Here is a 26,261-nt window from a genome sequence, read left to right on the forward strand (position 1 = left end):
ACGGAATTGAACCCAGGTCTCTTGCTTGCGAGGCGAGTGCTCTAACCACTGAGCTACAATACCCCATTGGTCCTTTTAGAGCCTTATCTACATGTGTAGCTACTTTCAAATATTTGTGGATCTGAATCCCCTGATCTCTTTGCTCCTTTACTCCTCTTAGGTTCTTACCAACTAGATTATAGATGACTTCTTTATTTTTCCTGCCGAATGAATCACTTGGCAAAGGAAATGACACCCGCAGCACTTCCTGGGCATAGTGCACAAAGTGATAGCAACGGTGACCTTGATGACCCGGAAGTCGATCATTTTAACCTAAGATCGATATAGCATCCAATAATAGAAATGATGACTGAACTTGAAAATTTAGTCAACTGCGGAACCCTTTGTGTTGTACTATAACTGTACTATAGGGGGCATACTAAGCGTGTCACTGAACTTGTAACCAATGGAGCCAGCTAATCAGGTCAGAAAGGCATCTGCCATCACAACCAAACTCACAGAAACAAACTGCAACATGTGAAGAGAACAACGAACCTCGGGACATGTGAGCTCAAGCTGTTGCACTCCAAACTCAGCATTTTCACAAGTGAGAATACCTCTTATATCCATCAGTCTCCCAGTGGAGGGGAGCCAGAGCACTGATGGGAGAAGATGTGCTACTCCCAACCTGTGGAGGGGTGAAGTGTTGTCGGATGATTGGCTGACACATATATATTGGCTCCTCGCTGCTCAGCCTGCCCCTAAGGCTCTTAATCTGCTCCTGGTCCAGATAGCATAGCTCGACTGGCTGCCTGTGGTCCCAGTCAGTCCTGAACCCACAAGCTGTCTGACCACCACCACCACACCATCAACCGAATAGCTTTGAAATCTCCTTTGGGAGTGAGTAAGAATCTCCCATTTGCCTTTGGAGTCAGAATTTCTCAAAACTTCTGGACAATCTTAAAATGGGAAGAATTTAGGGGTCTCTGGCTTGAATTGCGCCCAACTTTAGTTTGCTCAATGCTGACATTTGAGGCCAAAAGTAAAATAATGCACCAACATCCCTGATTTTCCTTAGCACAAATATTCTTGAATTAACAAATACAAAATCTGGGATTAGAAAGGAAAACTGCAAGATGCCATAAATGGGTTATTGAATAGTTAATTGTAGCTCAGAAAGTTGGAAAGTGAGGAGCTAAGTCACAAGTAATTCATTTGGACGGACAGCTGAGGGGAATGGGCAACCCACTCCAGATAATGGAGGCAGATTGCATCAGCAAATTCATAGAATTATACAGCACAGAAGGAGACCATTCGGCCCATCGTGCCTGTGGCGGCTCTTTGAAAAGAGCTGCCCACATCAATCCCACTCCCCCACTGTCTCCCCATAGCCCTGCAAACTTGCCCTCCCCAAAGGATTTGACAAAGGAATTGTCTGAGGGGTACGAGAGATGGAGCAGTGCATGAAAATATATTCCTGACTGTGGTGCCTGCATTATTTGTCAATCCACAACACAGTTCAGATTCAATAGTTCCTTTACTTCAACCTTCCTCTTCAGCACTCTGCCCAGTCACTTTCCGGCTTCCTGGTTGCTCCTCATTGTCAATGTCCAATTGTAATTGTCATTTTAGCCTTAGAGCAATATGCCACAGTGCCGTCCAGTTGGACTGCAACGTTTTTTTCCTGCCCGTACATTCCTACGTTCCTAGATTTCATTACCAACCAAACATGCTTTATTACACAAAGAGAATAGTCATGTTGCAAACTAATATCGAATTCTGCATAAAAATTCACAACAGAAGCTATTGGTTATAAAATGCATTGAAGAAAGAAAAGCTTTAGAAGCATTTAACTCCTGGGGGGAAAGAAAACGACAGCAGGATGTGAAACGTTTCCATGTTGCCGTCTGCCCATTAGGACATTTATTTTGCATGCAAATCACACAGCAAGTGAGCTCCCTGCTATTAGTGCCAAACTCAGTCACCACCACAGCACAAAGTCCAAATGAAGTTTTGAGTCATTATTGGGCATCAGCATCTTAGTTGTGCAAGGGGAATGTTTCTACAAATGTCTAGATTTTCCAAAAGGGGCCGATGTGTAATTTGTTGGGTACATAAAAAGTTGTCGGATACATATGGAAACCCATCACCATGCTAAAGAGCATGCAAGCAGATCGGGTGTAACATTTGGGTGCCACCTACACATGGAAATGTCTGTGTGTGTGGAATGGAATGCACACTCTTTCACTGGAGTGTCGAATCCTATTTACCAAATTCCAGAAAAGTAATAGGTGCAAATTTGTAGGAGTCAGAGCTTGGAGTTTAACCAACTAAAACTACACAGCAGTACCATTGTGAACACTACGCTGTTCATAAATACAGGGGAACATTTTCAAGGTTTGAATCAATAACGCATCAGCTGCTTTTGATGGATGATCAAAGGAGAGACAATCTGATCTCCTAACCAAATACTCAAACAAAACTGGACAGTATTTTTGGGTGGTCTATCTAAACAGAAATATCCATTCATACTGAGAGCAATATCTACCAAATCTAATTGTATCAAATTGTGAGAAAAGAGGGAAATAGTCGACATCAGGCAACAAAGTACAATAAGTGATAGCAAAGGCCTCAAAAACTTACTTAAAGATTCTCAGTCATCAAGATTTAAATTGATTGCCTTCACTCAATGTCTTCAAATTAAGGGATAAAGAACCCCCGGAAAATATACAGGGGTACAAATTGAAAGGAAGCTAAGGGAAACCTGAATGGCTAACATGAAAAGGCTATCCTCAACAAGCGTCTGTCTAGCAGCACAAGTAATGAAATGCGGAATCAAGGTTCCGCACAACAACAACAACAACAAGATTCCATTTATAAAGCGCCTTTCACGTCAGGAGGACGTCCCAAGGCGCTGCACAGTTGGGTCATGACCCGAGCAGGGGGGAAATGGTCAGGGTGAGGGGAGGGAAGGGAGCGAAGAGGGGGGAAATGGTCAGGGTGAGGGGAGGGATGGGAGGGAGCGAGAAGGGGGAAGAGAGTCGAGAGGGGAGCTGAAGGCTCGGTCAAAGAGAAAGGTTTTGAGACCGGCCTTGAAGGAGGAGAGGGAGGAAGCAAGGCGAAGGCACTGGGGGATAGAGTTCCAGAGCCTCGGGGCTGAGAGGCTGAAGGCCCGACCACCGATGGTAGGGCGATTGGGGCGGGGGACGTGGAGCAGACCGGAGCCGGAGGAACGGAGGGTACGGGCAGGTAGGTAGGGGGATCGTAGGTTGGAGAGGTAGGAGGGAGCAAGGCCGTGAATGGCCTTGTAGGTGAGGATGAGGATCTTGAAATCAATCCTCTGGGGGATGGGGAGCCAGTGGAGGCGAGCGAGGGTGGGAGTGATGTGGTCCCGAAGCCTGGTGCGGGACAGTACACGAGCTGCAGAGTTCTGAATGACCTGCAGCTTGTGGAGGGAGGTGCCGGGAAGGCCGGCGAGGAGAGAGTTCCCATAGTCCAGCCTTGAGGTGACAAAGGCGTGGACCAGGGTTTCAGCAGCGTGAGGGGTGAGGTAGTGCCGTAGTCTGGCGATGTTCCGGAGGTGATGGAAGGCGGTGCCAGTTGTGGTGCGGATGTGAGGGAGAAAGGACAGCTCAGGGTCGAACAAAACGCCGAGGTTCCTGACTGGCTTTGAGAGGTGGAGAGTGCAGCCTTGGATGCTGATGGTGTCGGCGCCTGAGGTGCGGAGGCGCTGACGCGAACCAATCAGGAGGGCCTCGGTTTTTCGCACGTTGAGCTGAAGAAAGTTGTCTCTCGTCCAGGACTCGATGTCGGACAGGCAGGCTGTCAGGACATCGGTGGTCGTGGAGTTGAGAGTAGAGGAGGAAAGGTAGAGTTGGGTGTCATCCGCATACATGTGGAAGTTAACTCCATGTCTGCGGATGATGTCACCAAGGGGGAGCATATAGAGGGTGAAGAGGAGGGGACCAAGGACAGAGCCCTGAGGGACTCCACATGAGACAGTAGGGGGGTGGAGGAGAAGCCATTCGTCGAGACAAAGTGAAGACGGTGAGAAAGGTACGACCTAAACCACTCAAGGACAGTGCCTTGAAGGTTGAGGTGGGAGGACAAGCGGTGGAGTAGGATAGTGTGGTCGACCGTATCGAATGCTGCCGATAGGTCGAGGAGGACGAGGAGGCAGAGGGAGCCCTGGTCACAGATGGTCAGGATATCATTGGTGACCTTGACCAGGGCAGTTTCTGTGCTATGGGCAGCACGGAAACCTGACTGAAGGGGTTCGAAAAGAGAATGGGTGGAAAGGAAAGAGCGCAGTTGGGAGGCGACAACTCTTTCCAGGACCTTGGAGAGAAAGGGGAGGTTGGAGATGGGCCGGTAGCTTGATAGCTGCGACGCATCAAGGGAGGGTTTTTTCAGGGTGGGTGTGATGGTGGCAGTTTTTAAGCACAGCTCAATAGATGACATAGAGGGAATTGATTGGAAGATACAAGGGGCATCATAAGGCATCAGTCCTTATCTTGATTCTTATCAGTATCTCAGGATCATGGTGGATACCAACTTCAGCCTGGACACTGTCCTAAAGGACCGGCAGAGAAGGCGGCAAAGGGCACTCATGCTCGACGCTTTTCAAGAACACCAAGGTTCCAATGCAGGTCAAGTGGAGTCCTGTAGCTCAGTGGTTAGAGCACTCGCTTTGCAAGCGAGAGACCTGGGTTCAATTCCAGGCAGGGAGAAACTTTGGGCAAGTTTCCTTACTCCACACAGAGCCTAATAATAATCCCTCATAAAACCAAAAACAATAATAAAATTGGTCATTTTCAATCTACGACTGTTTGTGGGACATTGCTGTGCGCAATTGGCTGCCGCGTTCGCCCACAATTATACAGTCAATTCACTTTACAGTATGTTCTGTGAAGCGCTTTGGGACGTCCTCCCGACGTGAAAAGCGCTATATCAAATGCAAGGATTATTATTATTATTATAAGCTTGCGGCACACACGATCTGTGTACAAACAGTTCTCCTTTATGTATCTGAGCTCCTCGAGATGTACCAGAGAAGCTTCCTGTGAACGATTTACAAAGTCCAGGATCAAGAGGTGAGGTGCTAATCTGTGGCAAACACGGGAAGCGGCTGCAGGGAGTGAGCGCTCCGGCCTACAATAATAATAATAATCCTTACATTTGATATAGCGCCTTATCACGTCTTCCAGACGTCTCAAAGCATTTCACAGAATATACTGTATATTTTGTGGGCGAAACATGGCAACCAATTACTCACAGCAGTGCCCCACACACAGTTGTGGATTGAGTGACCAAATTAATATTATTATTTTTTGGGGGAAAATGACCTATCGCCAAGATCCCTGGAGGCGGAGTCAGCTTCACAGCAGGAACATCTATTTCTCCAAGGCCCCTCACATGAGGACCTGGATTAAGCAGATGGTTTTGACCTCCAGAACATCAAGATGGCTGGCATGTCACAAGCTGTCCTGAACAGTTTCTGCCATCACGTTGAAGACAAATGCCTGACAGATAGCTGATGAGGAAACTCTGAGGCTTGGGGCAACAGCTGCTGTAAGGCGCTACTTGGAATAAATAGAGCTTGTGAACACACATTCGTATGTCCAGCGCCTAGAATCCACCTTAATTGGCCTGCGGAGGCAAGCAGTTACTGCTTGAAATCTGTACTTCCAACTGGTGGAGCCATCGCTGATGTGCCCAAACTCCAGACAGGAAAATGGTGCTAATGCTCTCATGTATTTCATCTTGAGCTGTGTTGTCCACTGGGAGCCTTGCAGGGAGTACCTGGTATCTGCCATCCACCTAGTGGGGGTTCAAACCCACACTTGTTGGATGTCGAATGACCAACTAGTGACTTCCTCCTAGGGGGGGAGGTTAGCATTGTCTCCTTGGAGCTGAACTGGCTCCAAAGTGCAAGAATACCTGACCCCAGTGACCCAAATGCCCTCCAAGTCCTGTTCATAAGCTGTCTGGTTCTTTTATCATCTTTGCAAAAGTGAGGCATAGAATAAGAAGGTAGAATGTTATTGAATGTGGCTGAACAGCTGTAAGGATCACATTTAAAAACTGAGCGTGTCTAAATTGCAGGAGCAAAAAAAAAGATTTCAAACAGGATTGCAAATCCCACGTGTTGTGGCTGACCCTTGGGAACTCTGCTCAGCCGCCAGCTTCAAGCAAGTTTGAACTGAGTTAAAATTCCCTGTCAGGTACTTGCAATTCACATCACTTTTAGGAATCATACAAGAAATGACATTTCAAGAGATTGTTGAATAGAGTCCACAAGAAAAGGAAACTAGTGTGTCTCATAAGGCCAAATCATAACAGCACCAGAACCTGCGGGCAACTATATTTGCTGAAAAAAAAATAGAAGAAAAGAATGCTACATTATGAGCAGGTTATTTTCTTCATATTTTGCAAATCCTTAGTTCAAATTCAGAGAGCCTTGGAGCTAAGTTCTTGTAAGAGTACAGCTAACGGTAACCTGATCTGGATTCATCAACAATGAGTTACTTCAGATATCCAAAATGTTTTAAAAAAAGGATTGTTTGGATTAACTGTAATTAATTATGATGCTCTGTTGAAAGTATATTCTGCATAATTAATCAGTTTAGATAAACTTGTTTTAGAAAAAGCCAAAAAGTTATTGCAGGTTTTTGATTATTTTGAAAAGCAGCATTAGCAAACAAAGAGTTGGTTGTTAAATGCGGGTCCTGCAAATTCCTTCACAAATGCCTTCTTAATAGAGAAGTGAAATGAATTATCATATATTTTGAGATATGTATTGAATTATTATTGGGATTAATGTAAATTAAAATGTAAAATTTTAGAAAGAGGCCAGTCATATTAACATCCCCCATTCAATTTTGGCTTTCAAGAGGGAACGAGACAGATACCTTAGAAAGAGCAGCTGCAGGGCTAGGAGGAAAGGACAAGTAAGTGGGATTGAAAGGATTGCTCTTGATGGGAGCCAGCACAGTCACAATGGGCCGAATGTCCTTCTATGCTGTACATTTCTATGGTTCTATGTTACTAATGACTATATCCACTATTGGTGGGTGTGTCTTCAGCCACTGTGCACCAAACCTCTACCTCAATCACTGCACCTTGCACTCTCTTTGCCCATCTTTGGATCGCCCTGGAAGATGCTCCTCTTTGACCATGCTTACAGTTACCTTTTTTTCCCCCGGGCTTAGCATCAGCACCTCTGAGATGTAACTGTTTGTAGCATGTCTTTGTGGAACACTGCTGTATGCAATCGGCTGCCACGTTTGTCACGCTGCCACAAAATACACATTTTGTGTGTATATTTCGCACACAAAATATACAGTCAATTCACTTTACAGTCTATTCTGTGAAGCGCTTTGACACGTCTCAAAGATGTGATAAGGCGCTATATTAAATGCAAGAATTATTATTATTACCCAGTGTGCGGCGCACTACATAAATGCAAATTGCTGTTGTTTGCATGTAGAGCCCCAAATCACTTATTTTAAGCAAGCAGATACAGATACATTACGATATCAGGCACACAAATTTCCCTCAATGTATTCCTACCCTCTGCTAAGCTTCACACTGTTTTATGTATATTGGGGATTGGAACAAGAATTACTCATTTTTTCAAGGCTCCTGCAATTTGGACACAAATTACGAGAGACACTGCACACTCAGTTATAAATTTTACTTTTACTTTTAATCAACCTTATTCATGCTCAACTTTATGTTTCCTTCAAACTCACAGTAAATCTGAGCAGGGTAGTCAAATTTTCCAGCTTGCTTTCTTGAAGTGGGAAGTCATGGTGACTTCTCTGTAATAAAACCCCATAGACAAGTATATGTAAAGCAGAACTGACTATCATACACACTCCAAGAACCAGACTAAACTCTCTCTCTCTCTGGATAGAGTACAAATTGCTATTGATCCAGTAGTTATGTGGCACTTCACACTCTGATCAGCGATCCTGACACTGCAGTGTTAATTGTTTCTAGATGCAATTTGATACAGTGAATCACTGAAAATAATCTTTGAGATTAACCCGGAGAAACCAGTTTCGCTATCTCAAGTCAAACATCACTGCCAGAACTTTCTCAGCACCCTAAGCATTGAGCTATAATGGTATGTGTCATCAATTTGGATTGTAGAGAAAGTAGTGACATTTGCTACAGTTATAAGAAAAAATTCTTGCATTTGATATTGCCCCTCATCACGTCATTGAGACGTCTCAAAGCACTTCACAAAATATATTATGGATTGATGAAATACGGTCGACAATTTGTACACAGCAGTGTCCCACAAATAACCATGGAGTGAGATTTTTGAAAAACGCCGTGAACAGGCAGATGGGACCTCAGTTTAACGTCTCATTTGGCTCTCATTGATAAACTCTTATCATGACTTCTATGTGACCAGATTTTCACAATGATATCTATAACTGTGAGGAATCCCCTGTAGATAACACCAGGTAACACTTTGTCTCTTTCTAGTTTTTGGTCTATTTACACTGTGTTTTACTGATGTTAGCACTATTTACACTGTTTTTGTCTGATATTTTGTAAACTAGAGATGTTTCCAAAGTTCTCTACTTTATTGTCTTCACATTGAGCACTGACGGTGGTGCAGGCTACAAGATTCCAAATCAAACAGAACCACTAGCCCTCCGTCAGTCATGGTTACAAATTCAGACTCGAATCCTCAATATTCTTGTTTTTTTGAAGCTTTTTACTTAATCCAGGTGCAGAATCGATTACTGATAATCTTTAAGATTATTCAAAACCATTTACAACATTGCCGGACCCTTCATGTAAATTATTATCTCAGGTTTGGCCCTACGTAAAGACATTTAGCCTCTGAAGAGAGAACCTAAAGTTCTTTGCCATTCGCTGCCTCTTGATAATAACAATCATAATAATAATCCTTGCACCTGATACACTGCCTTATCCTGTCGTCGAGACGCCTGTCTCAAAGCGCTTTACAGGATAATCTGTAAAGTAGATTGATTGTGTATTTCATGGGAGGATGCTTAAAAATACACAAGACGTCCTGCAACTTAGGTAAGTTAATGAAAAGTTGGCACAAAACTATTTAAATGTATTTTTTAAGGAGACTTTTTTAACTTTACAAACAGATGACAAATAGACAAGCATATCCCCCTTCCTCCAACATGCAGAGTAGGGATCTGATAGACTAGTTGGACTGAATGGCCTGTTTCTATACTGTAGCACTCACTCTACAAGAACAAGAACTCAAACTGATGTATAGACTATCTGGTCTGTATGCATGCAGTAAAGGAACATCATGTAGATCCCAGGTGAGATATTGCTGTGTGCAAACTGGCTGCTGCATTCGCCTAGAAAATACACAGTTGCTACACTTTACAGTATATCCTGTGAAACTCTTTGAGATGTTCTCCCAATGTGAATGGTGTTATATCAAAGAATTATTATTATTACTTTCATATAAATATAACTGCATTTTCATAAATGCAAATATGATGCTTTTGTTTTTCTACCACCAACAATGACATAAATAAACTTTACAACAACATTGCATTTAAATTGCATCCATCACAACGGGTCGTTCCTTAGAATGTAGTGTCTAATATTGTCTAGTATTTGTGGGAAAGGTCACGATCCAACACACAGTGGAATTCCCCTGTCCCAGAGCTCAGTGAAGAGACATGACAGTCTTTTCATGATGTCTCAGGAATCCAACAACTCATTCCTCAACTTTCCTCTAAAATAAATCACACGGCTAAAACATTGTAGCTAAATTCAGTTTTAGCTCCCCCAAAATGGCATGGATACAGGAAACCTAGTAAAGATTAATTTGTAGATGATTTTAATTTACATTTTTATGAATGTAAAATTGGAGAGGAATAGTGATTTACTTCCAGGATTGCAATGGAAACTGCACTGTGCCAGAAAGGTTAAATGGATTCCAGTGTATTCAAGCCAGCTATTTCAATAAAATAGGCCCATTTACGAACCTTCATAAAGGTGCACCTATTTTTTGCTCAATATTTTAAAACCACAGAATCTATAAGGGAAGTACATCAATTAATTAGTAAACATATCCTCTCTTAAGACAGTGTTTGGGTCATATTGCAGTTTGCACAGGTCAGGGTTATAATAACTTGCTTTTATAGGCACATTCAGTTCTTCAATAACAAACAACTGTCTTAGGCCACAAAGTCAAAAGGTCATGATATGGGCTTGTTTGTATGCCTTGTCCTCCTCTTGGCAATAACACATGTGCATACACTTGAAGCAGTCCTGCGTCATTGCCAGCTACCTACGGCTATTACCTATAATAGTCAACTCACCTTAAGACCACAAGTGTTCAACGCAAAAGAAACTAGTTCCTTTTTGGATCTTACTGGATTGGAGGAAATTTTCAGAAATGAAGTTTTTTTCCCATTTTATTTCTATTCATGTGCATTTGGCACAAGAGTAGTTAATTTGAAACAAGTTCTTATTTTATGTCCAAGAAAAGATATTGCAGTCCTAAAAATTTAATTTTTGTCTTACGATTTCAAGAGAACGAGTGGGAACTTAAAGCTTTGCTCTAGGGCTGCTATCTAAAGCCAAGATAGTGTAAATAGCGTCAGTATGATCTTAAATAAGAAGTGATCATTTCCACCTTTGACTAAATTTCTAAGTTAAGATCTAATCAANTTTTTTAATGCAAATGTACCGAGAGCAAGAAATAGCATACTGCAAGCTTGCATTTGTATTCAACGTTTCGGGTCCACGACCCTTCGTCAGAACTGGGGCATGTTGGGAGGGAGAGGCTTTTAAGGACTAACAGCGAGGGGGGAGGCAGGGCAAGGAAGACAAAGGAGAAAATGGGGTAGAGGACAGGGGATGATGGGAATGCCTACCTTGAATACCTACCTTCTAGGGATGCCTTCTAGGAATGCCTACCTTGAAGAAGTTCTGCTTTTCTCTTTGACGTGACTTTTGTTCTTCCCCTTTTCCCTGCTCACATTCTTTGCTACCTATTTCCCTTCTTGTGTCCCCATCATCCCCTGTCCTCTAACCCATTTCTCCTTTGTATTTCTTGTCCTGCATCCCCCCTCTATCTCCCAACATGCCCCAGTTCTGACGAAGGGTCGTGGACCCAAAACGTTGACTCACTTTCCTTTCTCCATAAGATGCTGTCTGCCCTGCTGAGGGTTCCCAGTTTCAGATTTCCAGCATCTGCAGTATTTTGCATTTTGCATTCCTTTGATTCACTTGATAATAATAATCTTTGCATTTGATGTAGCGCTTGATCATGTCTTCTCGATGTCTCAAAAAGCACTTGACAGAATATACTGTAAAGTGAATTGACTGTATATTTTGTGGGCGAAACACGTCAGCTAATTGCACACAGTAGTGTCCCACAAACAGTCATGGATTGAGTGCCCAATTTATTATTTTTTTTAAGGAATTATTACCCCCAGAAAAGCGATCCACCAATCGACTAACAACCGGGTTCCCACTTACTGCTAGGTAAACAGAGGAGTGTGGAGTAAGGAAACTTGCCCAACATTTCGCCCTGCCGTGAATTGAAGCCAGGTCTCTCGCTTGTGAGGCATGTGCTCTAACCATTGAGCTACAGGACTCCACGTAAGTTGCAGTTTTCGTGGAATTTGATCACTGTGCAAAAATGTTGTCAAATAATTTTTTTAAAAAGGAGAATATTATTCCTTATAGAGAAACAATGCAGACGCCAACAGATCACTCACAAATAAAGTGCACCTGCTGCACTGGAGAGTTATTTCTAGACTCTCTAATGGGTTACAGCAATCATTAATATTATGCTCTACAAAATATTTTACATGCTAGCAATCTATTTTTGAAAAATTTAGCTTGTGCAACAACAACAACAATTGGCACTTTTATAGCGCTCTCCACGCCGGGCAGCCTCTCAGAGCGCTTACAACAACAACAACAACAAGATTCCATTTATAAAGCGCCTTTCACGTCAGGAGGACGTCCCAAGGCGCTGCACAGTTGGGTCAGGACCCGAGCAGGGGGGGAAATGGTCAGGGTGAGGGGAGGGAAGGGAGGGAGCGAGGAGGGGGAAGAGAGTCGAGAGGAGAGCTGAAGGCTCGGTCAAAGAGAAAGGTTTTGAGACCGGCCTTGAAGGAGGAAAGGGAGGAAGCGGCGAAGGCACTGGGGGATGGAGTTCCAGAGCCTCGGGGCTGAGAGGCTGAAGGCCCGACCACCGATGGTAGGGCGGTTGGGGCGGGGGACGTGGAGCAGACCGGAGCCAGAGGAACGGAGGGTACGGGCAGGTAGGTAGGGGGATAGTAGGTTGGAGAGGTAGGAGGGAGCAAGGCCGTGAATGGCCTTGTAGGTGAGGATGAGGATCTTGAAATCAATCCTCTGGGGGATGGGGAGCCAGTGGAGGCGAGCGAGGGTGGGAGTGATGTGGTCCCGAAGCCTGGTGCGGGACAGTACACGAGCTGCAGAGTTCTGAATGACCTGCAGCTTGTGGAGGGAGGTGGCGGGAAGGCCGGCGAGGAGAGAGTTCCCATAGTCCAGCCTTGAGGTGACAAAGGCGTGAACCAGGGTTTCAGCAGCGTGAGGGGTGAGGTAATGCCGTAGTCTGGCGATGTTCCGGAGGTGATGGAAGGCGGTGCCAGTTGTGGTGCGGATGTGAGGGAGAAAGGACAGCTCAGGGTCGAACAAAACGCCGAGGTTCCTGACTGGCTTTGAGAGGTGGAGAGTGCAGCCTTGGATGCTGATGGTGTCAGCGCCTGAGGTGCGGAGGCGCTGACGTGAGCCAATCAGGAGGGCCTCGGTTTTTCGCACGTTGAGCTGAAGAAAGTTGTCTCTCGTCCAGGACTCGATGTCGGACAGGCAGGCTGTCAGGACATCGGTGGTCGTGGAGTTGAGAGTAGAGGAGGAAAGGTAGAGTTGGGTGTCATCCGCATACATGTGGAAGTTAACTCCATGTCTGCGGATGATGTCACCAAGGGGGAGCATATAGAGGGTGAAGAGGAGGGGACCGAGGACAGAGCCCTGAGGGACACCACATGAGACAGTGCGGGGGGTGGAGGAGAAGCCATTCGTCGAGACAAAATGAAGACGGTGAGAAAGGTACGACCTAAACCATTCAAGGACAGTGCCTTGAAGGTTGAGGTGGGAGGACAAGCGGTGGAGTAGGATAGCGTGGTCGACCGTATCGAATGCTGCCGATAGGTCGAGGAGGACGAGGAGACAGAGGGAGCCCTGGTCACAGATGGTCAGGATATCATTGGTGACCTTGACCAGGGCAGTTTCTGTGCTATGGGCAGCACGGAAACCTGACTGAAGGGGTTCGAAAAGAGAATGGGTGGAAAGGAAAGAGCGCAGTTGGGAGGCGACAACTCTTTCCAAGACCTTGGAGAGAAAGGGGAGGTTGGAGATGGGCCGGTAGCTTGATAGCTGCGACGCATCAAGGGAGGGTTTTTTCAGGGTGGGCGTGATGATGGCAGTTTTTAATGGAATGGGGACAGAGCCAGAGGAGAGGGACAGGTTGATGATGTCAGTGATATGTGGGGCAAGAAAGTGGAGCTGGGAGATAAGGAGTGGAGTGGGGATGGGGTCAAGGGAGCAGGTGGTTGGTTTTAGGGATAGGATGAGTTCAGTGACAGAGGGTGGGGAAACGGGTACGAAGGTGTGTAGGGGAGGATGGGTAGGAGTCGGAGTGAGGGGGTGGGGGGTTGGTGGAAGTTGGAGGGGAAGTGACCGCGGAGCGGATTCCCTTGATCTTGGATTCAAGGAAATCCAGCATCTCCTCGCAGTGAAGGTTGGAGGAGATGACCTGCGCGGGGTGGCGGGGGGGACGGAGGAGTCGGGTTGTGGTGGAAAACAGTAGCCTGGGGTTGTTCTTCGCCTCCAGGATTATCCTGGAGTAGAAGGACGACTTGGCCGAGGCTAGAGTGGAGCGGTAAATTTTGAGGAGGTCCAGCCAGATTTGTCGGTGGACCGTTAGGCCAGATTTGACACAGGTGCGTTCAGCAGCCCGCACCTGGCTTTTCAGTGAGCGGAGGTGGGTGGTGTACCAGGGGGAGGAGCGGGAGTAGGAGACAGTGCGGGAAGTGATGGGGGCAAGAGTATCGAGTGTGGAGGAGAGGGTATTGTGGAGGAGGGAGAGAGGAGAAGAGGGGTCGGTGAGGGTTGAAGGCCAGAGGGAGAGGAGTTCAGAGGACTCCAAGGCATCGGTTAGGGATTGTGGGGGTAACTTCTTCCAAGGGCGGTAGAAGATGGTGGTGGGTCTGGTGGAGGTGGGGAGGGGGGTGGAGGTGGTGAAGGAGATGAAGTAGTGGTCAGAGATGGCCTTGTCGGTAATAGTGACATCCGAGACACTGAGGCCCCGGGTGATCACCAAATCGAGTGGGTGGCCGTGACTGTGAGTGGGGGAGTTTATGTGTAAGGAGAGGTTGAGTGAGGAGAGCAGGGAAGAGAAGTCTGTGGAGATGGAGCAGGAGGGGGTGAAGTGTAGGTTAAAGTCGCCCAGGATGATGAGGCGATCGGAGCAGAGGCAAAGAGATGTGAGGAGTGTTGAAATGTCAGAGATGAAGGTGGGAGAGGTTTTAGGGGGCCGGTAGAGGAGGAGGATTTTAAGGGAGAGGAATGAGGGGTGGGAGAGGGTGAGGTGCTCAAAGGAGGGGAAAGAGCCAGTGGAGTAGGGGGATAGGGCAAGTGGTGTCCTTGAGATAAGGGCAACACCACCGCCACGGCGGTTGGGGCGGGGGATGTGGTGGGAGGTGTAGCCGGGTGGCGTGGCCTCCGTGAGGGGGAAGGTGTCGCCTGGGGTGAGCCAGGTTTCTGTTAAGGCCATGATATCAACGTTCTCATCAAGGATGAGATCGTTGATGACCAGGGCCTTGTTGCAGAGGGAGCGGACATTTTGCAGTCCGATGTGGAGGGAGCGGTTGACAGAAGGGTGTGTGGGAGGGGGGTCCAGGTTGTGAGGCAGGGGTTTGGGGAATGGGGATGAGGGAGGAGAGGTTGACTCCCCGGGTCTGTGTCCGGGGTGGGTGGCGAGTGTGGTGGGGAATGGGGCAGTCGGTGTGGCTGCTGCTGGACAGCCAACGCCGAGTGCCACGGTGAGCCCGGCGGAGGATTCCCAGGCTGGAGCAGAGGGAGGTTGTGGGAGGGTCAAGTGGGGATAGAAGACGAGAGGGACGGAGAGAGAGGAGGAGAGAGCGGGAGAGATGCAGAGGGGGGAGGGTTTGGGGGGAGAGAGGAGGGGGGCGGGAGGGAGGGGGTGAGGGGGCTCGGGTCAAAGCGGCAGCCATAGTGCGCACGCGGGGACCGGGAGCGAGCGGTCAGGTGGATGGCATTATCCCGTAGATTGGGGCAGCGAACCCAACAGGACCATAGTGGGCTCTGATGTGAGCCCTGGGGGGGGGGGGGGGCGCAGAGTTTTTTTTTTTTTTTTTTTGTGCGCGCGCACGTACCTGAAAACTAATCTATGACGTCGCAGTTCCCCCGCTCCGTCCCCACACCTCCCCCCCTCCCCCCCCTCCCTAGCTGAACTCGCTCCGGCGTCGAGTTTAAGTACCTGGGTCAGTAGGCCCAGGCTCCTCCCCGCGCTGTCCTGCCGCCGCTCCCCGGCTTAACAATGGTGGAGCCCAAGGCAAGCCAGGGGGAGATCAAAGGTGTGGTCGAAAAGTAAGGTCTTCAGGCGCGAACTGAAATTGAGGAAGGAGGGGGCGAGACGAAGGGGTTGAGGGAGGGAGTTCCGAAGTTGAAAGCTTGTATTCTGTACTGTGCACCTGTATGCTGCATCTATGACATCTGCAAGCTATTAGGGAGGCTGGCTTGAGCACAGTAGCTGTCCAATGAAAGGCTGCCATGAATTTTGTTCGTGCACAAATATGAGAAAATATATTGAATAAAATGCTATTGAACAATTATGGACCTTTACCACTTGTTACAGTGTCATGAAGGAGAAGCTTACAATGATTTACATCACAGTCGTTAACAATAATAATACTTGCATTTTACGTCTCAAAGTGCTTCACAGAATATATCGTAAAATGAATTGATGTATATCTTGTGGGCGAAATGTGGTGCACAGCAGTGTCCCACAAACAGTCGTGGATTGAAGTGACCAATTTAGTATTATTATTTTGAAGGAATTACTCTCCCCGGAAAAGCGATCCGCCAATCGCCAAACAACTGGGTTCCTACTTACTGCTGGTAAACAGAGGCATGTGGAGTAAGAAAACTTGCTCAACGTTTCGTCCTGCCAGGAATCGAACCCAGGTCTCTCGCTTGTGCGGCGAGTTCTCTAACCACTGAGCTACAGGACTCCACAGTGCAATTTAGATGCAATTTAGCAGCTAGATTTCTCAGACAGCCCTAACTTCCTTTTAATCAAACTACTGCTTGAAGAAAAGAGTCCTTCCCCTTTAATTTGTGGCAGAAAGTGTACTAGAGTCTGTTTTTTTTAAAAAAAGAATCCTTCTGCTACTCCAAAGGTTCAGTGGGAGTCAGGCTTCAGTGGGAGTTTTTACGTGAGTTGGCTTCAAATTTGCAGAAGTTTTCAGCTGCAAAGGAAGTGCTGAGCACACACACAGGGTTTACTTTTTCAGACCATAAGGTCCTGTGTACAAGGGTCAGCACCACGCGGATCAGGAATCTTACCATATTAATCAGCTGCGAATGCACAACATCTTCAACCAGAGCAGCCGTTTCATGGAGAGGTCGACGAGCATCTCCTAGAGCATACCTGCAAGACATAGAGCAAGTTCAAAACTCCCTGTCCTGCCAGTCACAATATCCGTTACTGAAAAAGAACAAGAATGTACAGTTCACTACAGTACATTCACCCGCTCCCTTGCCTCCTTCAAAGTCCATCTCAAGACTTTACTGTTCTACCGTGCCTTCGTTCATCCTCACTCCCATCCCCCGTGCTCTTCACTCCTCTTGATTCCATCCCCCAGCTTAGGCGTAAAAAATCCTTGATTGTCCATCACCTTAGCACGTTCCCTACACGAAAGTGGCTATATAAATACAATTTGTTGTTGTTGTAAACCTGGGATTTGACAGGAAAAGTGCTGATAGCACATGATGTTGGGGTAAAATATCACAGGATTATTCACAATTGGACACAACATCCAAGGATAACATTTTCCGAGAATTATACAACCAAAACACATTGCGAAATTGGGGAAGGGCACTAACGTGAAACAATGAAGCCATGTCTGATTTGTGCAAATATTCAAATCACAACTTTTGGAAGGATCCCCTAGAATTGGCTGTATTTTTTCTGTCACAACATCTTGTACCTCTATCACACGAGGAAAGGTTCACAATCTATGACTGCTTCCATCATGAGGGGATGCTGGCACTATTCTCCTTTATGAATGAGATGGATAGCTCCAGTGATGGTAGGTGAGTTTGAATAACAATTGAATTCACAACCCTCCAGTTGGGAGATCAATGCTTTAAATTGCTGAAGCCACCTTTATTGCTAGCTTCATGAATAGTTCACTCATTTTACTAAAGGATTCTGCACATTTACTAAAACAAGTACCAACAGGATGCATCAAAGCACTGACCCAGTCAATATTCATGGTAAACACCCAAGCTATCTTAATATTCTTTGCATAAGCTATCAAGCTGTTTGCATGTCCATCACGGAACAAACACCTTGGAACATATTTTCTGCATTAGATTTACTTGACTATCCCAACATCATTCAAATCATTTCTAGGTATGAAAATCATGAAGCACGAGATTATATGCTACCTGCACCTAGCTCTAGCTACGGCTGATGGCGCACTTACACTATAGCCGTCTTATCTCTGCGTGAAGGATTGACAACTCAATTTTTTTTATTTTACCACTTTCCCACAATCCATCTGACAAATTATTTCCCACAGAAAGCTCAGTATCAGCATAGCAGTTGCTAAGAAAGAGGAAGAAACCCAACATGTTAAGCCACCACAGCCATAGTCACTTCCTTTCCATCAATAATGAGTATTTTTATGTCAGTGGAAAAACAGCAAAGTTAAAATGGAATTCAAAAAAAAGTTCATCGCTCATTTACAGAAAGCATTGAATAAAACAGTGATATTGACTTTGTTGCTCTTCCCAATTATAGCTCATTTTTAATATTTTAATCCGATGGAAATTGGTCTATATCAAAAGATATGTACCTTCTTAAGAAATTGCGACAGGTTTTCTTTTGGTCATCCTGGTGTCTGACACGTGTGGAATTCCATTAACATGCTTAAAAGCATCCAAACCAAACAGAGTTCCACACATATAAGGTACTTAAGCACAGAAATGTCCTCAAGTCTGGATGGGAATGCTCACTCTGTCCCCCAAGGATGCACCCTGCTTACCTAGCTCCTGAGAATATTTGTGTATGTTGCCACCCTATTCATTAGGGCTTTGTCTTACAGGATTAACAGAAGCTGAGTGGGGAGAATCCCTGCCCCCAGTGATCGACCTGCCCGTCCAAGTCCTGCCGATGAGTCAAACTGACTGGTCTGTCATCAGCAGTGCCATGGAGTACAGTGGACTCCCTTGGCTCAGGAACCGGCCTATTGAGAGCATCCCCAAGGAGACCCTGCTTACCTTCACCATCCCCCACCCCCCACTCCACCATCCCCCACACCCCACCCCCTCTATGGAGGATATCAAATGTAAGGATTATTATTATTATCCATGTTTTCATATCCATTTTTCACTAATTTACCTTAACATTGTAGTGTCTCATGTGTTTCCAGCGCTTTCAGTACTATTTGCAGATGTAATTTGGAAAATTACATGCTCTGCTATTTAACCACACCAATAATAATAATAATCCTTGCATTTGATGTAGTGCTTTTCACGTCGGGAGGTCGTCCCAAAGCGCTTCACAGAACACACTGTAAAGTGAATTGACTGTATATTTGTGGGCGAACGCGGCAGCCAATTGCGCACAGCAATGTCCCATAAACAGTCGTAGATTGAAAATGACCAATTTATTGTTTTTTTTTGGTTTTGGAGGGATTATTATTAGGCGTGTGGAGTAAGGAAACTTGCCCAAGGTTTCGCCCTGCCTGGAATTGAACTCAGGTCTCTCACTTGCAACGAGAGTGCTCTAACCACTGAGCTACAGGACTCCACTCCATAAGCAGTTCCTGATGGCATCTGACGAGTGCACCTGCACTTTGTAGAGTGAAATGGTTCGGTTTCTGTGATTCAAAGTTGGTTGCATTGCCGCTGATGAGTTGCGGGCACAATTCATCAACCATTCACTTGGGTGTGGATATGGCATTGGCACAGTCAAGTGTAGATGCACCTCAGTCTTAAAGTTACCAGAGTTCCCTATATTTTGTGATCTGGAGTACTATTTCTAATCACAAATGGGACTCTTAATATTTTCCCCAATGTTAAATCTACACAGAAAAATTAAAGTGAAGAAAATCCTTTGAAACATTTCGCCCACAAAATATATAGTCAATTCACTTTACAGTATATTCTGTGAAGCGCTTTGAGACATCTTGAAGACGTGACTATATCAAATGCAAGGAGTATTATTATTACTTAAATGGGTTTTGATGGTGGGGGGAAAGGCAAAAAAAGGGGCAGATGTCACAACCAAATATCCTGCTTTCCTCACCTGAATCCCCAAATTCCCTATTCTCTTCACTTTATGCTTATTTTCTAAAACTTTGCCCAGGCAATGCAGAACTTTAGAAACTTCTTCAGTTCAGCCTTTATAAAAACTACAGAAAAACAGGATCCAAATTGAATTTAAGAATTTCCTAAGACTATTTACCAATTTATCTGTAGGATTATTGGCCAGGAAGCATCTTTTTTTTCCAAATAGTGCCATGGGATCTGCAGACAGGATTTTGTTTAAGATTTGATCTGAAGGATGGCACTTTTAAAAATGCCTTGCTTCCCCAGCGTACACTGGTGTGTCAGCTTAGACTGGAGATTCAAAATTCTGATATGAGGCCTGAAACACAAACTTCTGAGTCAGAGAGGAAAGTGTTACCAGCTGAGCCAGGATTGACATAAATCCTACATATTACAGTCAACAGAGGCATTAGTGGCTAGAAATTCACCTATGTCTAGATTTATTCTATTTACGTAGCATTTTAGGGTATGCAGAATTTGGCAAATTGTTCAATTCAGCTTTAATTTTGAAAACCTTTTTCTGTAGATTTTAAAATAAACTTACAGAAAACCAGCTTCAAAATGTTAGGCAAAATGTTGCCAAATTCTAAACACACCAAAATGCTACAATAATAAAGTAAATCTTAGACCTAGATGTAATTTCTACCCACAGTTTATTACGACCTGTTAATGCTAGAATACCAACTATAGCAATGCTTGTGTTAATCACATGACCCGGTAACAAATATTATATCTGTTAAACAGATATGGTTAGCTTGCTGTTTTGAATACAATGCTGAGATGGGTTTCTACGCTCTTTTTCCATGGTTTGGAAACTTTAATTCCCACTCCACAAAACATCACAAGGCTGTTAGCATTGAATCAATTCTGAAATATCTCCTGGAAGCAGTTTGGGAACAGGGTTCAGATTCAAATCAATTTCGCCAACATTGGATTTATGCTACTCCTTTAACATCAATTCAATGTGAAGTGTATTGACTCAATACTAATTGCATTCATTAATATAAAGATCATGCCCTGGAATCATCTAAGTTACACTTCTCTAAATCATTTCCAATATGTAACAGGAAGATGAGAGGGTGAGCCTTTTGGAAGGATGAAATCAAAAGGGCCTAAGGACTTTCTGCATTCAAACTGATCGTGTGATATTTTTTTTCTGAAGATTAACTGCCCAATTTAAAATTATTGGTCAAAACATAGCTTTATGGATTATTCCTTGCAACAAAATAACCTATTTTGAATTATAGTTAAATGCTCTCAAGGTGGATTCTAATATGCAGTTATTATTGGTGAATGATCAATAATTATAGCTTCTGATCAGGTTTACTATTATGCCAATATGTCTTACATGCATTCTTCCCCTGCTGGTCCAGTGTGTCACTAAAATTCTTCTGGTTAGTTTGTCAATATCCCTTTACATTCCATAAACTTCACTTTTCTGTGACCTGACTACATAGCTTGGTCGGATTGTCAGGTTCTATGATAGGTGTCGAGTGCAGCATAAAAAGCATTCAAATAATAACAGTAATAATATTTGAATTTGATATAGTGCCTTTCATATCTGGATGATGTCTCAAAAAGCTTCATAGGAGATACTGTAAAGTAACTGTATTTTGTATATGAAACAATTTTATACACAGCAATATCCCATCAGCTGTCATGAAGTGAATAACCAGGTTTATCTGGGGGATTGTTGGCCAGGACCCTGGGAGAAACTCCCTTCTCTTCCCAAACAGTGCCATGGGATCTTTACTGTCTTTAACATTGTACAAATGTTGTGGGTTTGAAGTTTGAGGGTTTTTTGTGTCAAAAACCAAATTACAGGAATGGGGATTGTTCACTATTATATTAACATTGCAACAATTTCAGACAGGAGTTGTTGACTGATCTCAACTAGCCACTTCCCAAAAGGTTATGTTGGCAAAATGGGACTGAAATGATTGCTCTTAAAGGAGCCAGAACAGAACGATGGGCTGAATGGCCTTCTTCTGTGCTGTAAATTTCTATGGTGCTATCACATCATCCAATAACCCTGAATCCTTTTAGGATTCAACCTGTCTAGTTACTTTGTGAAACGCTGTCCAGTTCCTTTTTCCAACACCTGTACTGGCAGTTTCCCACAAGCCCACTGAATGAACCGAATGTTCACAAATGAAAAAAAATTGTCCAGCACTTTCTATTCACTGGTGTTCTCGTTTGAAACTCATATTCTCACACACCTTGTAAACTGCCTCCAAATTTTATAAATTCTGAATAGTTTTAGACCCAATCCCTCAAGTTGCCTCAATCTACTCCTTTTAAGAGAGATATGTCCTGGGGTGGCCAATCTTTCCTCAGGCCTTTGTTTCTAGGTTCTAGATTGCATCTCATTGTTTTGTATTTAATCTTGAGAAGTGTTCTCAGGACACAGGAAGAACTTTTAAGAAGAGGTTTTACAACATACATGGATGTCAGGCATCAGCCTGGCTCAGTTGGTAGTACTCTTGCCTCTGAGTCTGAAAGCAATGGGTGCGTATCCCCACATTGGGCCTTTTAACTCATATAATCCAGGCTGACACTCCAATGCAATGCTGGTGTTGCACTTCATTAGAGGTACGTCCTTTGGATGATCCATTAAACTGAGGCTCCGGGACATTGTCACTAACAAATTTTAACACCATTATTCCCTTTCAATCTGCCAGTTCAGGTGGACATTAAAGATTCCGTGGCCCAACTCAAATAGAGAACAGAATTTCTCCCGGTGTACTGGCCAACAATCCTGCAAATAAAATTGTTTTTTCTGCAATTCTAATTGTTACTTTTTTGTTGTATAGATAATCCATAAAGCCATGTTTTGGATAATGGTATTAAATTGAGCATTATTTCTTCAAAAAGAAAAATGGAAGGTTTTTTTAAAAACAATTTCAAAACAAAACTGGCAATTATGCAAAACAAGTTGATAAGATTATTACCGACAAAAGCAGAGGGATTTGGAGATTTTATTTCACAGAAGATTTTTAGGACACACTAATGCACTAATACAAAAAATGTATGAAGCAGAATCCACCATCGCTCTTAAAAGGAATCAATATTTGAAAAAGTGAACTGTTATGGGTTTAGAGGCAAGGGCAGGGAAGTGGAATTCAGAGCCACTTCCTTCTGAGCTGCAATTTCTTTGAATCTATAAGACCTCGATGAGAATTTGGTTCAGAAGAAATGCAGTGGTTATTGAGTACCTGGATTTCCAAAAGACCTTTGATAATGTGTCACATAAGAGACGTGCAGCATGTGGAAATTAGGGCATGTGGAGTCATGGGAGAAGTAGAAGTATGGATTGAAAGATGGCTAGAAAATAGGAACAAAGATTAGGAGTGAAAAGCAGACTGGCAAGAAGTGGTGTTCCACAGGGATCCATATTAAGACCACTACTCTTCACCATGTACATAAAGGATTCAATATTAGAGGTATGGTGTCGAAATTTGTCAATCATACCAAACTAGGGCTGTGGTAAATAATAAAGAGGATTGCAAAAATGTAATATAGGGAGATGTAATGTGAAGCATTTTGGTAGGAAGAATAAAGAAGCGGACTGAATCGTAGGAACCTAAGAGGGTCGGGAGCAGAGGGATCCAAAATTCCAATGTAACAGCACGGTTGAACAAGGCCATAAAGAATACAAATAGAGACCATGACTTTATGTCTAAACGAAATGTACAAAAGTAGCGAAATAATGTTAAATTTATATAACTCACAGGAAAAATCATCAATGTATTTCAGAGAAAATTTGATGCATACATAAGTTAGAAGGGTATAGGAGTGGAGATCAGCGGGGATGTGGTTCATATACAGTATAAACAATGGTGCACAGCAGTTGGGTCGAATGTCCCATTTCTGTGCTGTATCAGTCTATGCAATTCTATGTAAGTATGTTTCTCAAGCTACATTCTGATTTTGGCAGAGATGCAAAGATGCTTCCAGTCTTGGATGGAGCAGACATACCAGTCTCCATTGCATATTCTTCAGGGCTCCAACCAGTCTGAATTGAAACACTTTCAGGGTTCAAACCAGTTTCAGTTGGCAGACTGAGTGGAATCTGGCTAGATCAAGCCGCGTGTCAACCAATCTCATCAATGTACTGTCTTATATCGCGCATACAAATCCTGCTTCCAGACACTTGTCAGACTTCTGACAACAGCGCTCAGGAAATACAGAAAGGGACAGTATCTCCACAGATACATTCCCAGGGTACAATGCTACTCAAGTGCTCACAATCTTCAAACTCATCTAGACAACTTTGAAATAGGAGAACAATCACAGGTTTGAGATTACACTGCTCTATCTGTAATGTACTAAAAATAAATTCAGGCTGCTTCCGTGAGAAATGAATAGAAATAGTTGTTTACTTGAATTTGTTTTTCTTGTGCTAGTTAGTCAATGTCCTGGAATGTACGATATCAATAAGAGCATAGCAGCCTTTTGCTAAAGTCACAAGGATGTGGAGCCCAATGTGGCCTTAGCAAAAGGCTGCTATGTTCTGATTGTCGGAGAATGTTGGAATCTTATTCAAATCATTAATATGACATAATCAAGCAAATAACATTGATGTATTTCTAAAGCACATTTACAAGATTGGGTGCTGGTAATGACCACCCAAATGGTTGATGTAGTGTTGCACCAAGGAATCAAACGGTCACCATTACTACATCTATGTGCAGAATCAATACATAAATAATAATAATCCTTGCATTTGATATATCATTTTAGCATATCATCAAAACGTCTCAAAACACTTCACGGATATACTGTAAAGTGTACTGGCTGTGTGTTTTTGTAGATAAAACAATACCACATATTGTGGAAATGGATGCCATATTACACATATTATTGAGAAAATATACTCTTAATATTGTAAAATACTTTTCGCTAGCTTCTCCCACAAATGAAACAAGATGCATGTACTAAAGATGAGGGTTGTATTCCATCTTTGGAAAAAAATCATTAATCAATTCATAGAAAGTATAGATAATATCATTGTTTAAAACATAATCACTTCAAGAAAGAATCTAATTTCAAACTTCCAAAGATTTACATAAATTGGTTTGTGAAGACTTCTCGTTTCTTCCTCTCACCTGCCCAAACAATGTTGTAATGATCTGCCAACCCTCACAGCTTAGGCTGACATGTTAAGAATGCCTAATTGGCCAGCACCAGAGGGCTGCAGGTGTCTCGAGAAAGGTAGAACTCAGCCCAAGTTCTGGCCCTCAGGAAAGGAGGGGTAAAAGGAATAAATCGGGTGAGGGAGGAGGAATGAAAGGTGAACAGCAGTATAATATTTCACTACACTCCAAATGATATACTATTGTGGGAATGAATAAATCGAAGCCAACTTATATGGAAGTGAACACAAAGCAGCTAGTGTTTAAAATGTAAGGCTGCAGTGGGTGGAGAAAGCTTTATAGGTTTAAACAAAGTCAGCATGGAGTTCAATCCTCATTCACAGAGCGGCAACAAAATCTGACTTTCATAATATTTTGTTTGGGTGGCGAGAAAAGGAAATGTGCATGATTTCACAATTCCTGTAATCGTCTGGTAAAATATTCTAATACACTGAAGAAAACTGCAAGAGAATACACCTCCGAACTGGCAAAAACAGTTCAGCACAGAAAAAGAACCGCATGAAGCAAGTTTAACTACTGTAGGAGGCACTCCTGGGATACCATGACACTAACTAAAGGGTTAGCTGACTCAGCGTTTCACCATGCCCAAACAGTGAGACACAGCAATAAACAAGACAAATAGGATCCTGGGAAACATTGCCAAATCAGTTGGGTTGAGATCCCCAGAAGTCATTTTGTATCGTGCAATAATTAGGCCACACCTAGAATACAGTTCAGGTCGCTGTGACATCCAGGCTCTTGAGGCAATGTACAGGATAGGAACTTGGCTGTTCCTCAATGTTAGAGGAATATGGTAAATATTCTGGAAAGCTGAGATTAAAAAGACCGAAGGACCTCCTTCATCCATACCCTTTCTTTCAGCCCTTGGGACATCCTCCCAACGTGAAAGGTGCTGCAGAAGTGTAAATTTGTTGTTTTTTATAATTTTGTGAATGGTTTGCTGCATTTAAACTAAAACTAAACAAAACTCTAAAGGTAACACTATCCAAGGTGCTTTCTAACTTACATTTGGGACTGGTATTGGTTGGTCAGACTGGGTTGCCATGGCTATCAGTTAGAAATGGTGGTGGGGGGACGTGGGACAGGAAGTAAAAAAGTATTATTGGGTTTAACTGGGTGGGTGCAGACTAACAGTGATTTACTGTATATCGTTCTGGACATTCGCAAAGCCTTATTCATCAAAAATGGTGCCATGTTGTCTGTTGAATAAAAGCGAGAGGCTTTCAGTAAGTGAAGCTGTAAGTTCAGGAACAAGGACCGACATACAGTATCTGCTAGTATATTAATAGCCGTTCAACAGCCTCTTAAAATGCTACTTGATAAAAACAAAAGCTGCACTTTGTAAAAGTTAAAACACATCCTGAAACAAAAACTATGTTGTTGAAATCACATTTCAGGGGTTGAAGAATAAGAACTTTTTTTCTCTCTAGTTTTATTAAATCTTAAAGATAAAAGAGGATTGTGCAGAAAGAAGGGAAACTGCTACTT

At 43.8% G+C, this 26,261-nt stretch overlaps 1 protein-coding gene across 4 annotated transcripts in view; it reads right to left on the minus strand.

Annotated features, from left to right (window-relative positions):
* supt3h (SPT3 homolog, SAGA and STAGA complex component) overlaps positions 1–26,261 on the minus strand; it is a 314,077-nt gene that overhangs the window by 107,992 nt on the left and 179,824 nt on the right. For all 4 annotated transcript variants that reach the window (XM_042333229.1, XM_042333227.1, XM_042333228.1 and 1 more), the window contains one exon: positions 16,624–16,708. In XM_042333229.1, coding sequence (XP_042189163.1) covers positions 16,624–16,708 — 85 coding nt within the window. The remainder of the gene's footprint in view (positions 1–16,623; positions 16,709–26,261) is intronic.

Source organism: Callorhinchus milii, unplaced genomic scaffold (assembly GCF_018977255.1).
Source record: "Callorhinchus milii isolate IMCB2004 unplaced genomic scaffold, IMCB_Cmil_1.0 Scaffold3, whole genome shotgun sequence".
Taxonomy (NCBI): Eukaryota; Metazoa; Chordata; class Chondrichthyes; order Chimaeriformes; family Callorhinchidae; genus Callorhinchus; species Callorhinchus milii.